Source organism: Cetorhinus maximus, chromosome 4 (genome assembly GCF_964194155.1).
Source record: "Cetorhinus maximus chromosome 4, sCetMax3.hap1.1, whole genome shotgun sequence".
NCBI lineage: Eukaryota > Metazoa > Chordata > Chondrichthyes > Lamniformes > Cetorhinidae > Cetorhinus > Cetorhinus maximus.
In genome coordinates this window covers 35544694-35562073 of record NC_135882.1, presented here as the reverse complement: position 1 = coordinate 35562073, position 17380 = coordinate 35544694, and the positions used below count along the sequence as shown (strand labels likewise).

Genomic DNA, 17380 nt, shown 5'->3' with positions numbered 1-17380 from the left:
TGGGGGAGTTTAAGATCTAAAGTTGTTGAATTCAATATTCAGCCCAGAAGGCTGTAAAGTGCCTAGTTGGAAGATGAGGTGCTGTTCCTCCAGTTTGCGTTGGGCTTCACTGGAACAATGCAGCAAGCCATGTGGGCAAGAGAACAGGGTGGAGTGTTAAAATGGCAAGCGACAGGGAGGTTTGGGTCTTTCTTGCGGACAGACCGCAGGTGTTCTGCAAAGTGGTCGCCCAGTTTGCGTTTGGTCTCTCCAATGTAGAGGAGACCGCATTGGGAGCAACGAATGCAGTAGACTAAGTTAGGGGAAATGCAAGTGAAATGCTGCTTCACTTGAAAGGAGTGTTTGGGCCCTTGGACGGTGAGGAGAGAGGAAATGAAGGGGCAGGTGTTGCATCTTCTGCGTGGGCATGGGGAGGTGCCATAGGTGGGGGTTGAGGAGTAGGGGGTGATGGAGGTTTTTATCTCTGTGTTTAATTGACTGCCACCTCTCTTCAAGCAATGCCTTCCCTGAAGAAGTACCGCTCAGTTCTCCGACAGGATTTCCGCCTGTCTCTTCTGCCCTGTTCACCTTCATTGCTTTCCATTTCTATCCTGGTGTTTGACAAGGTGTTTACTAAAACCCGCTTTCACAGCCATATTTCCTTTCTCAGTGACTGTCTCCGTCTCCGACTCGCCCCACGTGGATTTCAACTGAAATTCCATCCCTCTTGTTTCGAACCCACCCAGGATTACAGGTATCTCCGGGACATAAAACATTTCTCGGACTGCTGTTCTCGTCGCATTCTGAGATCCACACTCAGTGCCACGCGCCGCCATATGAACACACTCGACCTCTCCCTCCAGCAGCACCGCCGCACCCTTTTTCAAAGCTGCGCGTGCCCCCAGTTTCATTTTATTCTTCGCCTTATCCGTCGCCTCAACAAGAAACTTTTTCTCTTTCTCTCAAGTGCTAAGGAATGCAAGCTCCAACAACTCATCGACACCAACACCCATCTGGGACCCTCCACCCCTGCTTGTCCCTCCGTCCCCACCCCATCTTACAATCCCAGCCCCAGCCGCGTATTCACTATACCCCCTGACCTTCCCCTCTCCGATGCTGAACGTTCAGTGCTCAGCAAAGGACTTAGTTTCATACCCTTACGCCCTCATCTCAATGAATTTCGGGCTCGGCATGATGCTGAACTCTTCTTCCGCTGTCTTCGTCTCCGTGCTCACTTCTTTGGGCAGGAGTCCTCTCCCCGTTCAACGGATCCTTTTACCCACATCCAATATTCTCCCTCCACCTGGACCCCTCCCTCTGGATTCTTACCTTCTCTTGATCTTTTCATTGAGAACTGTCGGCGTGACATTAGCCGTCTCAATTTCTCTGCTCCTCTCACCCATTCTAATCTGTCTCTCTCTGAATTTACTGCACTCCGTTCTCTCAGGTCCAACCCCAACATTGTCATCAAACCCGCTGACAAGAGTGGTGCTGTTGTTGTCTGGCGCACTGACCCCTACCTCGCGGAGGCTGAGCGTCAACTCGCAAACACTTCCTCCTACCTCTCCCTGGACCATGACCCCACCACAGAACATCAAGCCATTGTTTCCAGGACTGTCACTGACCTCATCTCCTCTGGAGATCTTCCTCCCACAGCTTCCAACCTGATAGTCGCCCAACCTCGGACGGCCCGCTTCTACCTCCTACCCAAAATGCACAAACAGAACTGTCCTGGCAGACCGATTGTGTCAGCCTGTTCCTGCCCCACGGAACTCATTTCTCGTTGTCTTGACTCCCTTCTCTCTCCCCTTGTCCAGTCCCTTCCCACCTACATCCGTGATTTCTCTGACATCTTACGTCACATCAACAATTTCCAGTTCCCTGGCCCCAACCGCTTCCTCTTCGCCATGGATGTCCAATCCCTCTACACCTCCATCCCCCACCAGGATGGTCTGAGGGCCCTTAGCTTCTTCCTTGAACAGAGGCCCCAACAATCCCCATCCACCACTACTCTCCTCCGTCTGGCTGAACTTGTTCTCACACTGAACAATTTCTCCTTTAACTCCTCTCACTTCCTCCAAATAAAAGGCGTGGCTATGGGTACCCGCATGGGCCCCAGCTATGCCTGTCTCTTTATGGGGTATGTGGAACATTCCTTGTTCCAGTCCTACTCCGGCCCCCTCCCACAACTCTTTCTCCGGTACATCGATGATTACTTCGGTGCTGCTTCATGCTCTCGTCGGGACCTGGAAAAATTTATTAATTTTGCTTCCAATCTCCACCCCTCCATCATTTTCACATGGTCCATCTCTGACACTTCTCTTCCCTTCCTTGACCTCTCTGTCTCAATTTCTGATGATAGACTGTCCACCAATATCCATTACAAGCCTACCGACTCCCACAGCTACCTTGACTACAGCTCCTCACACCCCGCTTCCTGTAAGGACTCCATCCCATTCTCTTAGTTCCTTCACCTCCGTCGCATCTGTTCTGATGACGCTACCTTCAAAAACAGCTCCTCTGACATGTCCTCCTTCTTCCTTAACCGACGTTTTCCACCCACGGTCGTTGACAGGGCCCTCAACCGTGTCCGGCCCATATCCCGCGCATCCGCCCTCACGCCTTCTCCTCCCTCCCAGAAACATGATAGGGTCCCCCTTGTCCTCACTTATCACCCCACCAGCCTCCGCATTCAAAGGATCATCCTCTGCCATTTCCGCCAACTCCAGCATGATGCCACCACCAAACACATCTTCCCTTCACCCCCCCTGGCGGCATTCCGTAGGGATCATTCCCTCCGGGACACCTGGTCCACTCCTCCATCACCCCCTACTCCTCAACCCCCACCTATGGCACCTCCCCATGCCCACGCAGAAGATGCAACACCTGCCCCTTCACTTCCTCTCTCCTCACCGTCCAAGGGCCCAAACACTCCTTTCAAGTGAAGCAGCATTTCACTTGCATTTCCCCTAACTTAGTCTACTGCATTCGTTGCTCCCAATGCGGTCTCCTCTACATTGGAGAGACCAAACGCAAACTGGGCGACCACTTTGCAGAACACCTGCGGTCTGTCCGCAAGAAAGACCCAAACCTCCCTGTCGCTTGCCATTTTAACACTCCACCCTGTTCTCTTGCCCACATGGCTTGCTGCATTGTTCCAGTGAAGCCCAACGCAAACTGGAGGAACAGCACCTCATCTTCCGACTAGGCACTTTACAGCCTTCTGGGCTGAATATTGAATTCAACAACTTTAGATCTTAAACTCCCCCTCCCCCCATCCCCACCCCGTTTCTTCCCCCTCCTTTTTTTTCAATGATTTATATAGATTCTTCTTTTCCCACCTATTTCCATTATTTTTAAATCTACAACTAATACCTTGTCAGTCTTTCCACCCCACCCCCACTAGAGCTGTACCTTGAGTGTCCTGCCATCCATTCTTAATTAGCACTTTTCTTAGATAGTATCACCACCTTCAACACCTCTTTGATCCTTTTGTCTGTGACATCTTTTGATTATCTGCTCCTATCACTGCTTGCTTGTCCCTACAACCACCCCACCCTCAACTTCTCTTCCCCCGCCCCCCACCTTAAACCAGCTTATATTTCACCCCTCTCCTAACTATACTTCAGTTCTGCCAAAGGGTCATGGGGACTCGAAACGTCAACTGTTTTCTTCTCCACCGATGCTGCCAGACCTGCTGAGTTTTTCCAGGTAATTCTGTTTTTGTTTTGGATGCCTCCTTTCTTCTTGAGCTGAGAGCATAGTGATCAAGGAAGCTCTCCTAAACACATTTCAGAAATTCCTACCCCTCTTTATCCTTTAGTCTAACATCAATCCAATCGATATTTGGGTAATTGAAGTCCCCTATTATCACCATTTTATAGCTCTTGCACTCTTATTTTGATGCAAACATGGAGGTAAAACTACAGTTTAACTTTTAGATTCAGGTAAACCAGAATACGTTTTAAATTTGTTTTTAAATAAACTAGATCTCGACCTATCTCTATTTCCAAACTCTTATTACCTAAACCGCAACCTACAATGCTGTAGAAACTCTTGACGGCTGGCGTGATTCTGTTTGAGGCTGAGCGGCCCTGTAACTCGGGGAACTTTGTGCGGGGGGAGGGGCGGGGCTAGGGGTGCGGTTCAGGAGTCAACTGACAATCAGAGCAGCGCGGGGCGGCGACGGGGCCGGGCTGTCAATCAGTAGTATGGGCGGGGCCGACTTGTCAATGGGAGCAGTGTGGGAAAGGGGCGGGCGGTCTGTGACCAAGATGAAGATGGGCAGGGTCGAGCTGTCAATCAGTACAGGTGGGGAAGGGGACGCGGGGGGGGGGGGGCGGTAGGGGGCGGGGCCGTGCTGTCAATCAGAGCGGTGTGAGAAGGGCCGGGGTCGATCAGTCAATCGGAGCAACATGGGCGGAGTTCGGCGGGGTGGGGCCGGGATGTCAATCAGAGCAGCTTGGGCAGGAGGCGGACCGAGCTTTCAATCAGAGCAATTCGGCAGGGGCTGGGCGGGGCCAGTGTGGTCTCTCCGCTGATGAGGTGCCAGGCCCGAGCGCGGAAGCGGCTTGTGCAAGCGTGAGAGTGGAGAGATGAGAGCAGCTTTAAGGAGAAGGCAGCAGCATCCGCCGCTACGTGTAGCCTCACAGCATACAGCGCAGGTAAATATACTCAGGGGCAGCCTCAGAAACCCAGCAGTGACCTTCGACGCTGAAGGAACAAACCCTATACATAATGCAGCAATAACCCTACTCTCTGTTCGGCCTGCCCCTGCTGAAAACATCTTCAAATTAGCTCGGTTCTGCACCTGTAATCGTTCTGGAGACATACACATCCCTGTGCAACATATACTTACAGCACTACACTCTTGTCCATAAAGCCATGTTGGTTAAGAAACACTATTCGGCCCATCGAATCTGTGCGGGTTTTCTGTAGCGCAATCCAATCAGCCCAATTCCCCAATTCTATCCCCATAGCTCTGCAAATTTCTTTCCCTCAAATTTCCTTTTGAAACATCCAATTTCCTTTTGAAATAATTCATTGTTTCTGCTTCCACCACCCTCATCGACAGTATGTTTCAGTACCACTTGCTGTGTAAAAAGGTTCTTCCTCACATTCCTGATGTATCTTGCAAAAAGCCTTAAATCTGTGTCCCCTAGTCCTTGTACCTCAGGTAATGGGAGCAGTTTTTCTTTGTCAACCTTATCCAAACTTGTCATAATTTTGTGCACTTCTATTAAATCTCCCCTCAATTTTCTTTGCTCCATGGAGAAACAATCCCAGCTTCTCCAACCTTAAGTTGTAGCTCATGTTCCTCACTCCTGGAACCAGACTTGGAAATCATCTCTGCATCTCCTCAAAGATTATCACAGCTTTCTCATGGTGTGGTGGCCAGAACTAGACACAATACTCTAGTTATGGCAAAACTAGAGCTTTATAATGGTTCTACATAATTCCCCTTTTATACTCAATATCCCTGTTTGTGAATCTGAAGATCCCATATGCTTTGCTAACTCTCTCTTAATATGTCCTACCACCTTCAAAGATCTATGCAAGTGAGCCCCCAGGTGTATCTGTTCTGTGCACCCTTATGAACTGTGCCATTTAGTTTATATTGTCTCTGCCTATATCTTCTGCCAAAATGTATCACCTCACACTTCAGTGTTAAATTCCACCTGCCACTTGCCTGCCCATTCTGCAAGCCTATCTGTCCTGTTGCAGTCGATAGGTAACATCCTTGCTGTCACTCCTCTGAGTTTGGTTTCATCTTCAAAGTTTGAATTGTTGCTCTGTTTCAGTATCCAAGTCATTTATATTTCAAAAAAGCAGTGGTCCTAGCTTTGAACTTGGCTCAGATGCACCATTCTCACAACCAGTTGGGGTGATCAACTTGCCAACCAATTAGCAGTCTCTTCTCATACAGTATAAATTATGCTTCCCTTTATATTTGGTATTCTTGCAAATTGTCCTGATGAGCGCAAGACGAAAAGTTTGGACAAAATGTCTCCTTCATTTCAGTGATACTCAAGTGCTGTACCACCAAATGACTGATCTTTTTATAATTAATACATTAAAGTTTTCAAAGAAAATTATTTTTAAAAAAGCAAATTTTTAAAAATAATGCTATGACCCCCCCCCCCCCCCCCCCCCCCCAACCACCACCACCACACCGGATGCACACAACAGTGTGGCTCAGTAGCACCACCACAGACCAAGCTGGCCGAGTCCCTAAACGACATAGCTGCTAGACTGTGTCTGCAGCACATTGTGAGGGAACCAACAAGAGGGGAAAAACATACTTGACCTCATCCTCACCAACCTGCCTGCCGCAGTTGCATCTGCCCATGACAGACTTGGTAGGCGTGACCAGCCCTTGTGGAGACAAAGTCCCATTTATCACATTGAGGATACCCTCCATCGTGTTGTGTGGCACTACCACCATGGCACCAAATAGGATAGATTTCGAACAGATCTAGCAAGTCAAGAATGGGCAACCATGAGGCGTTGTGGGCCTTCAGCAGCAGCAGAATTGTACTCAACCACAATCTATAATCTCATGGCCTGGCATATCCCCTACTTTACCATGACCACCAAGTCAGGGGATCAACCCTGGTTCAATGAAGAGTGCAGGAGAGCATGCCAGGAGCAGCACCAGGCATACCTAAAAATGAGGTGTCAACCAGGTGAAGCTACAACATAGGCCTACCTTCGTGCCAAACAGCATAAGCAGCAAGTGATAAACGGAGATAAGTGATTTCACAACCAATGGATCAGATCTAAGCTCTGCACTCCTACCACATTCAGTTGTGAAAGGTGGTGGACAATTAAACAACTCACTGGAGGAGGAGGCTTCACAAATATCCCCATCCTCAATGATGGAAGAGCCCAGCACATTAGTGCAAAAGATAAGGCTGAAGCATTTGCAACAATCTTCAGCCAGAAGTGCCGAGTGGATGATCCATCTCGGCCTCCTCCACCGGCCCCCAGCATCCCAGATGCCAGTCTTCAGCCAATTCGATCCACTCCATGGCTGAAGGCACTGGATACTGTAAAGATGATAGGCCTTGACAATATGCTCCTGGAATTGCTGTGCCCTTAGCCAAGCTGTTCCAGAACAGCTACAACACTAGCAAGTACCCGGCAATGTGGAAAATTGCCCAGGTAGGTCCTGTCCAGAAAAGCAGGACAAATTCAACCCTGCCAGTTACTGCCCCCTCAGTCTATTCTACATCTATAAAGTGATGGGAGGGGTCATCAACAGTGCTACCAAGCAGCACCTGCTTAGCAATAACCTTTTCACTGATACTCAGTTTGCGTTCTGCCAGGGTCACTCCACTTCTGACCTCATTACAGCCTTGGTTCTAATGTGGACAAAAGAGCTGAACTCCAGAGGTGAGGTGAGAGTGACTGCCCTTGACATCAAGGCAGCATTTGACCGAGTGTGGCATCAAGGAGCCCGAGCAAAACTGGAGTCGATGGGAGTCAGGGGAAAAACTCTCTGCTGGTTGGAGTCACACCTAGCACAAAGGAAGATGGTTGTAGTTGTTGGACAAGGAGCAATCTAGAGTAAAAATAAAAAGCTGGGAGAGGTTTGACTTCAATGGAGTGAGAATGGCTGTAGCCCGGATAAATTGGAATCGAAGATTGACAGTCAAAACTGTAACCGAGAAAGGGCTGCGTTTAGAGGTGAGAGTGTTCAGGTGCAGTCAAGGTACGTTCCCATGGAGGGGAAAGGTAGCTGAAGCTGTTCTCTTTGGCGAAGAGACGATTTAGAAGAAAAATCATGAGGACTCTAGACAAGAGCATCTGGAAAAGAGCATCACCTTGCCATCAGCTTTATTGATTTCGTGTAGGCCTTTGCTCTGGAAAATTCTTTCTTCATATGGCATCCCACTAAGGTTGGTTACAGCTATTGAGAATATTTATGAGAATTCCAGATGGTGACAGTGACCTGGTTTCATATGCTGTTGAGTTCAGGCAAGGTTGCATCCCTTCCCCACTCTTTTTATTGTCACCATTGTTTGGGTATTAAGGAAGTCAACCAAATATAATCTTGGAGTGAAATGGATCAATGATGGTTAACTTATAGATTTGGACTTTGCTGATGACGTTGCTGCCCTGTCAGACAGCACAACAGTGTTGCAACGGCTCATCAACTCAATGAACAATCAGGCTGAGAGAGTGGGGCTTACCATAAACACCAAGAAAACAAAATATATGATGACGGGGAAACCACCAGCAAACAACAGATGCTTAAGTCAATCAAAACAAGTTGACACCATTGAGGACTTCACCTACCTGGGCAGTTCCATTAATATCCAGGGAGCCAAAGAGCTCAATGCGTGAGTAGGTAAAACATTGTCAGCTTTCAGCCAAAGGTTTGGAATAGTAAAAAGCTTTCCATGAAAACAAAGCTTAGGTTCTGCAATGCAAATGTTCTTTCCACTCTGCTATATAGTTGTGAAACTTGGAACCTGAAAACCTGCCAAGAAAGGAAAATGAATGCCTTTGACACCAGATGTCGTCGAAGGATTCCAGGCATACACTGGTGGGTTTTTATACCCAACATTGAAGTAAGAAAATACTCAGCCTCCAGTTTCACCTATCAGCTGCAAAAGATGGCACAGTTGGCTTGGCCATGTCACCCGACTTTCAAGAGACACAAAGTATAATAAAAGAACATAGATTCTGAAAGGCTAGGTCATCACTGAGCAACCTAAGGAATTCTTTGAAGATGTAACGGAAAGAGTAGACGTTGTAATTCAACAAAAATCATATATAGATATTTGAATATACTTGGATTTTCACAAGGCCAGCTCATGACAAAGATTGGGGTATGTGGAATCTTCATCATGGCCTGTCCATCAATCCAGACAGGGGGCTCTTACTAGATATAGAAGAAGAGAGTTACTCAAGATGAACTGGTGCCAGACTGTCAGAGATCTTCAGCTGGTCAACACACCCTGGAGCGAAGCGAGAACAATGGCTGTGGACAGGAGAGAATGACATTAGTTGTCTGCTTTATGTGTCTCCTAGATGGGGGAGCTACTAAGTCTTAAGTCTGGACGGAGCAGATAGGGAGAAACTGTTTTTGTTGGTGGGAGGATTTAAGGTGATGGGCCAAAGGAGCAATGGTGACATGAAAAATGTTTAAATGCAGCGAATGGTTAGGAACTGGACTGGATTGCCTGAGAATGTGGGGTGATTTAGCTGAGGCTTTTAAAAGGGAATTGGATAATTATCTTAAGAGGAAAAACTTGCAGGGTTGAAAGAGTGGGACCAGGTGAGTTACTCTTGCACAGTGTGGGCATGGACACAATAGGTCAAATGAATACCTTTTGTGCTGTAACCATTCTGTGATTCCACTAAGCTCATCCTCTTGTGTAATGTCTGTTTTGTTATGTTCTTTAATAAGAACTGAGGCAATGTAGGTATTCAATACAACTGCCACTTCTGTCATTACCTGCAAGTTTATCTTACTCATCCTTTAGTAGCCCTCTCACTTCTTAATTTTCTTTTGTTATTTATGTGTCTAGTTTCCTTTATAGTGTTATCCACAAATGACATCTTCTGATGTCTGAAAAAACTTAAGAACATATTTGATGGGAATGAACAGGATGAAGATGTAGCTTGAAATTAAGTATATGAGAAAAATATTGTCCAGAGTAATTTGCAGTGAACTGGAAAATAGAAACTGATGTGTTGGGCCATACTTGGCTTCACATGTTTTATTGGTCGAGTACCAATGCCACTTACCTTATTCTCAAATAGTATTTCTTATGATTGGAAACTAGTATCTCATCTTAGTTGGGTTTCCGCAAATATTTTCTATTTGTAATGCAAGGGGGTGTTTGGTAAAATCAGGTATTCTTATGGAGTAATGTTGAGATGTGATCTATTTACATGCAAACTATTGAATCTGGAAAAAGTTTGGACTGTTACTCCTTGTACTATTATAAATGGGTATTTATTTAGAGAGTTCCTCGTTGTGCCATTTCAAATGGGTATTTATCGAGGGAATCCATCCATATAACAATACAGATAAGTATTTGCAGGGGGTTCTTATACCTTTTTTCACTCTTTCATGGGATTTGGGCATCATTAGCAAGACAAGCATTTGTTGCCAATCCCTAATTGCCCTGGAATTGAGTAGCTTGCTAGGCCATTTCAGAGGGCAGTTAAAAGTCAGCCATATTGTCTTTGGGTCTGGAGTCACATGTAGGCCAGACCAGATAAAGATGACAGATTTACTTCCCTAAAGGACATTAGTGAACCAGATGGGTTTTTACGACAATTGATGATGGTTTTATGGTCACCATTACTGAGACTAGCTTTATAAGAATACCTGATGATGTTGTCAAACAGATTTATGAACTGAATTTAAATTCCACCAGCTGCCGTGGTGGGATTTGAACCCATGTCCCCAGAGCATTAGCCTGGGCCTCTGGGTTACAAGTCCAGCAACATAACCACTATGCCACCGCTTCCCCTATAACATGGGTACCATTACGGAGAATTCCTTCTTGTATCAATGGTGTGTCCCCAGATAGTTTATTTTTCTAATGTTACAGAAGGGTATTTACCTAAGGTGTCATTACAGATGGAAATTTACAGAGCTCCTTCCTTATTGTACCATTTCAGATAGGACCATTACAGAGGGATATTTACCTAGAAAATTCCATTACAGATGGATTTCTTATTGTATCGTAATAGATTGGGTATCTACCCAGTTGGTTCCTCCTTGTATCATTAGTTAATAGTTAATGTTACATTTTTGTGTAGGGTGGAATATGTAGGGTAACGACCCTACATATTCCACTTTTGTGTCACTGGCTATTCCAATAAGCGAACTTTGCATATTCTCTGGACTATATAGCTTTGCCTGCCCAGATGTAGATAAACATAAGATGATGCAGGAACCCTAGGAAACCTGGGATTTATGTTCACAAACCTTTGAAAGTGTCAGAACAAGTTGATAAAGCCGTTATAAAATGTCTTAGTAGAGGCAAAGAGTACGAAAGCAAGTACGTTCTGCTAAATCAGGCTTGTCCAGCCTTTTTGTGTTGGGCATGATTGTTTTTTTTCTCGTTCAAGGGGCCAAAGAGCAGATTTCGGTAAGATATATGAATTTCAAAAAAAATGTTGAGTAAGAAGATAAAAAACAACTTGCTGAGCAGAAATGAAGCAATAGATCGGTAATTTTAGAAAAAGTAACTGATAAACACGACCATTAGAGCGTAAGAGGGCCAGTATGTATGTCCGTTCAGTCCCAGTCTTAGGGTTTTTACTCACTGAATCTCACCCACTGTGAGAGTAGGTGTTTGTATGTGAGGATGAGGACGACTGAGAACCCTGCGACTGCCAGTGAGCCAGACATGTACACTATCTCTCCTCTCTCACACTCTCCCCCCTCCCCCTCCCTCTCCCTCTCTCTCCCTCTCTCTGTCTCCCTACCCCCCTCCCTCTCCTTTCCCCAGTCGGTCTTCCTTCACACCCCCGGTCCCTCTCTCCCCCGGCCACATCCTCCCTCTTCCCCCACAATCAAGACTGAAACTCCTGGCATTGCTGAAGGAGTAATGCACTGTTGGAGTGCCACCTTTTAGATGAGATGTTAAAATGAGTCTTTACCTGACATTTTGGGTGGACATACGAGAATCCACACCACCATTCTTGAGAGGCTGTGGAGTTCTCCCAGTGTTTTGGCCAACATTTACTCTTCTACAATCAAAAACAGAATTAGTGGCCAGCATCACATTGCTGTTTATCGGAACTTGCTGTGCCCAGATTAGCTTCCAATTTTGCCTAAAACACAAACTGGACTATATTTTAAAAGTAATTCATTGGCTGTAAAAATGTTTTGTTACATTCTATGGTCAAAAAAGGTGATATATAAATTTATTTATGTTTCTTCTTCATTACTTTCGTAATCAAAACAAAGTCAACGAAGATGTTTCTCCTGTGCTAACTCTCGACACAATTGATCCTTGAATTAATCACTCACTTATGTGGCAAAATGTCACCATTGTAATTTTGACAGCTTCAGCCTATCTGGCTACAGGAAAATAAACCTCAGCTATGTCATTCAAGATACTTGTGAAGATACAATGAAACAAACATCACCAACTATGGGGTAATGTTCACCTTTTCTTTCTCCAGAAAAACAATATGGATCAAGTTCGTCCCACAGAATCATTTTCTGTCTGTCGTCGACTCATCTCGGTTTTAAAATACCTCCTACTAATACTTGTGATTCCACCATTCCTTAATTATGCAGCTCTGCAGAGAGAAGGAGCATTACTTCAGCCTCAAGGTGAGATTTTATATACTTTTGTACCTATTATTGCTCTGTACATTGAAAGTATTTATTAGCTGTGTATTAGAGGTTGCACTGTAGAAATAAGTAAGTGCCTTAATTTGCATGTTGTAGTTAGAACTAATGTTGGATAAATTAAGGCAAACGTTGGAGTAGCTTGATGTACTGGAACTAAACATTATATCTGTGTGCTGTTCCTGTTAACTTTTTCTACTATCAATACATATGTCACATTTATTATGTTACACATAATTGCACTCTCACATTATGTGGTTACAACACAGAGGAATTTACAATAAAAATATATATTTAAAATAAAGGCAAGTATATTACAATAAAAACTTCAAAATGGGGACAGAATTGTGTCTGTGTTCCCTACTCCTTTTATAGCAAACCCTGCTTCCCCTGGAGAATTGACTATTGTGCAGACTTCCTCCAACTTTGTGACACGTTTGTGATGGAAACTTCTCGTGTAAACTGGTCAAGCTTTACACACTCCCTCCAGTGGCCATGTTATAGCATCATAGGCCCGTAATCTCCGAGCTCCGGGGCAGTGTATCTGGGGGTTACCACAAAGGTGCAATGGGGAAGTTCCTAGGTAAGGATTGGAAGGCAATTATCCGGGAAGTTCAAACTTTGTTCAGGCCATTACCCTGCACTGGGAACCATCTGATAATGCGATTGAAGTCGCAAACTTCAGATGGATCTGACTGTGATACAGCAATAGTTCTACAGGATAAGTTAGAAGAATTAAAACCACTTTGTGCTTGGGGGTAACTACAGCACTGACCCTCCACAGAACTCCCCCCCCCCCCCCCCCCCCCCAACCGGCCTGACCCGACATCCACCTGCCATCCCATTTCTCCCCAGCAACGCCCCCCCCTTCTAAATCTTAGCCCTTTATCTAATACATTTACTTTCTCCCTGGCTTGTCAAAGAGGCTGGACCGTAAAAGTTACCTGGTTTATGGCAGCTGGTGCTGTTGAAAAAAAAAGTTGGTGTGGCTTACTTATCTTCAGCTGAGCTGTCCTCGACTGGAGGCCTCGGGAACCTGCTGGAGTGATCTCGTCCGACCTAAGTCGGAAGGTTAGGCAAAATAGGAGCAGTTTCATTTTAAAATAAGAAACTAGGAGCGGAGTGGCAATTTGACTCAATTGCCACTCCCCCAGAAATTAGATTTATAACTTCCAACCCCTCAGCATGTACTGCAGAGAAACTCTCATGCTTCAACACCTCTACTTATCTGCTTTGGAAATTGCTTTTCGTTTTTCTATTTAACTATAAATCATATAAAAGCAAAGTATAAATTTGCAATAACTGGTGGATAACTATTAATCCTGCATACAGTAAATGAGACAGTACATTTAAAGGTGCATATTTTGATCATGAGTGGATAATCAGTTTACATGCCTGCATCTTGAGGCTGGATTTTGCAGTCAGCGTCAAAGTAATAGTGCACACTGCTGAACTTGGAGAAAGCTGCCTCTGTGGTGTGGATTTTCCCTCTCCCAAGAGCAGTTTAAATCTGGCGCCAAGTCAAGGGGATCTGTTACCCGGTAACAGTGATGACAGCAGGAGTGTAAGCTGTCAGTCACACTGAAGTATTCTCAGACAGCTGTCCCTACACACAAGTTCACCAAAGCCCCCAAGAGCCCCCAAACTCTCCTGCGATTTGAAGGCCCCAATTTCTGACTCCTCCCCATCCCCAACAGCTGCAGTTCCCAATCTTTGTGCAATGGAGATCGTTTTACTCCGTGTAAGTGTGATACAGTCATAAGAATTACATTTTCGTTTTCACATGAAGGCCAACCTCCACCATGTGTGACACTATTAATATTCTAAATAAACTGGATTTCAAACAGACCCATGAGGCGATGTGGGCCATCATATGAAGCAGAATGGATTTTCACCACAATCTGCAACTTCATGACCTGGCATAACTGACAATCTTACCAGTGCCATTAAATCAAGCGATCTGGTTCAGTGAAGAGTGTGGAAGAACAACCGAAGAATAGTTCCGGGCATGCCTAAAAATAAGATGCCAATCTGATGAAACTACAACACAGGAGTACATACGTGCTAAACAGCAGAAGCACATGCTATAGATAAGAGCTAGCAATCCTACAACCATCAGATCAAACCTCTCATGTCACTTCCAATCATGAATTGTGGTAAACAATTAAACTAAGAATTTTAATTTGTTCAGATTTGTTGCTACAGTGTAATCATTTACTTTTTGTTCTGTGGGGAGTTGAAAAACATAGAAAACAAGGGAGGAAACCATAAAGAAGCTTGATACAGGAGAAATTTAAAAAAAAAGGTTACTTATTTCAGGTCCACAGCAATATTTGTTGAAAATGAGAAACTTACCACAGTGTGACTGTAGGTCAATTTGCATCCTGTCAGAAACATGGACACAGCTGCAGCACTGGTTTATGATATGAGCCATTCTGCCACCAGAAATGTAATTGAACTATAGAGTAGTTATAACGGAGAACTTTCATTTTGCTGATATTGATGGGACCAAGCATGTGTGCAAAAATCAAGGCTGAAGTGTTTGCAGCTATCTTCAGTCAGAAGTGAATGATCCATCTCAGCTTCCTTCTGAGATTCCCAGCATCACAGATCTTGGTCTTCAGTCAATTGAATTCACTTCCTATGATATCAAGAAACTGCACTGGATGCAAAGATAATGGGTTTCGATAACATCCTGGCTGTAGGCTTGTGGTCAGAACTAGCTGTACGCCTAGCCAAGCTAGTTCAGTACAACTACAACACTAGCATCTACCTGGTAATTTGGAAAATTGTCCAGGTATGTCGTGTTCACAAAAACCAGGACAAATCCAATCCGGCCATTTACTGCCCCATAAACCTACACTCAGTCATAAGCAAAGTGAATGGAAGGAGCCATTGACAGCGCTATTAGGTGGCACCTGCTCACCAATGCCTATTTTGGGTTCCATCAGCACCACCAGGCCCAGATCCAGATCTCATTCCAGTTTTTCCCCAGAAGTAGTCAAAAGAGCTGAATTCCAGAGGTGAGGTGAGAGTGATTGTCCTTGACATCAAGTCAGCATTTGACCAAGTGTGGCATCCAGGAGCTCTAGTAAAATTGAGGTCAGTGGGGATCAGGGGGAAAACCCTGCAGTGGCTGAAGTCATACCGTGCACAAAGCAAGGTGTTTATAGCTGATGGAAGTTAATCATCTCAGCCCCAGGACATCATTAGAGGGGAAAAAAAGCAGGTTTACATTTATATAGCGCTTTTCATGACCGCCGGATGTCTCAATGCGCTTTACAGTCAATGATGTATTTTTGACGTGTTGTAATACAGGAAATGCGACAGCTAATTTTGTGTGCAGCAAACTCCCACAAATAGCAATGTAATAATGACCAGTTAATATGTTTTTTTTCATGTTGATTGAAAGATAAATATTGGCCAGGACACTGACGATAACTTCCATTGTTCGAAATAATGCCATAGGATCTTTTACAGAGCAGGCAGATGGGGCCTTGGTTTACCGTCTCAGCTGAAATATTCTCTCAGTACTACACTGGAGACCATTAATTAACAGCGTATGTATCTTTTAACAATGTAATAATTGTTAATGACTGCCGATTAACTACTCTTACCCATAAAGTGAACAACTAATGGTGTAGAGTCTTATTCTTTCAGGTTGTGAATTGTTTTAGGAGATTTTTGAGATGACAAATTTAAAATTTGAAATAAAAAGGTCTTTTTATTTGTCTCTTTTGCTCTCTCTTTTGATCTGCTCTTTCTTTGTCCCTCTTTTTCTCTTACATTCTTAATTTGCTGCTGCATTTTTCAAGTGGTGTTCATGCAAAGTTAGATTTTTGTAATTATTTTCAATGTTGAAAATGTCATGGTCCTAAAGCTTTTAAGTGTGATATTATTTGTTGACAGAAGGTGAGCTGGTCGACATTGGACTGGGTCAGAAATTGTATTTAAACTGCCAAGGGAAGGGGCATCCTGTTGGTAAGTAAGAATTTTCATTTGTTCAGATTTGTTGCTACAGTGTAATCATTTACTTTTTGTTCTGTGGGAAGTTGAAAAATTTAGAAAACAAGGGAGAGAACAGGAGAAATGAAAAAAATGATTGTTTATCTCAGGTCCACAGCAATATTTGTTGAAAATGAGAAAGGTTCCACAGTGTTACTGTAAAGAGTGTTGGTTGTTGAGGTACTAGGTCAATTTGCATCCTGGCAGGAACATGGACACAGCTGCAGCTCTGGATTACAATGTGAGCCGTTCTGCCACCAGAAATGTAATTGAACTATAGAGTAGTTATAATGGAGAACTTTCATTTTGCTAATATAGACTGGGATGGTAGTAGTGACAGAGGAGAAAGAGTTTTTAAAATGTGTCCAGGATAATTTTCTACATTGGTGTGTTTCCACTCCCAACATGGAAGAAGGCATTGTTCAATCTGGTTCTGGGAAATGAGGTGGGTGAAGTGGATCATATGCCAGTAAAGGAACATTTAGGGGAGTGATCATATATCATAAGGCTTATGTTGGCTATGGATAAGGACAAGGAACAATCAAGATTGAAAATAGTTAATTGGGGGAGGACCAGTTTCATTGGGGAGAGAATGGATCTGGCAGAGGGTATGGCTGAGGTAGTAAATTACTACTTTGCATCTATTTTTTACTAAGGAAGAAGATGTTGTCAATGTCATAGCGAAAGAGAAGGCAGCTCAGACACTGGACGGGCTAAAAATTGATAGAGGTATTAGAAAGGCTGGTTGTACTTCAAATTAAGTTTCCAGAACCAGATCAGGTACATCCATGGATACAGAGGAGAGTAAGGGTGAAAATTGCAGAGGCACTGGTTATGATGACCCTAGATATAGTGGTAGTGCCAGAGGACATTAGAATTGCAAATGTTATGCCCTTGTTCAAAACATGTGTAAGGATAAACCCAGTCAGGCTGGTCAGTTTAACATCAGTGGTGAGAAAGTTTTCAGAGACGATAATCTGGCACAAAATTAACAGTCACTTGGACAAATGTGGATTAATATGAAAATTTGAAAGCCAACATAGATTTGTTCAAAGCAAATCATGT

General features: G+C 44.3%; 1 protein-coding gene across 3 annotated transcripts in view; it reads left to right on the top strand.

The window, feature by feature from the left end:
* Positions 1 to 4463: 4463 nt before the first annotated feature.
* Positions 4464 to 17380, top strand: part of LOC144679568 (uncharacterized) — a 237123-nt gene continuing 224206 nt past the window's right edge. For 2 of the 3 annotated variants that reach the window (XM_078540074.1, XM_078540073.1), the window contains exons 1-3: positions 4496 to 4643; positions 12139 to 12292; positions 16220 to 16291. In XM_078540074.1, the coding sequence (XP_078396200.1) occupies positions 4575 to 4643; positions 12139 to 12292; positions 16220 to 16291 (295 nt within the window). In that variant the 5' untranslated portion in view covers positions 4496 to 4574. Of the gene's footprint in view, positions 4644 to 12138; positions 12293 to 16219; positions 16292 to 17380 lie in introns of all 3 variants that reach the window. The other variant, XM_078540072.1, reaches the window with a different exon arrangement.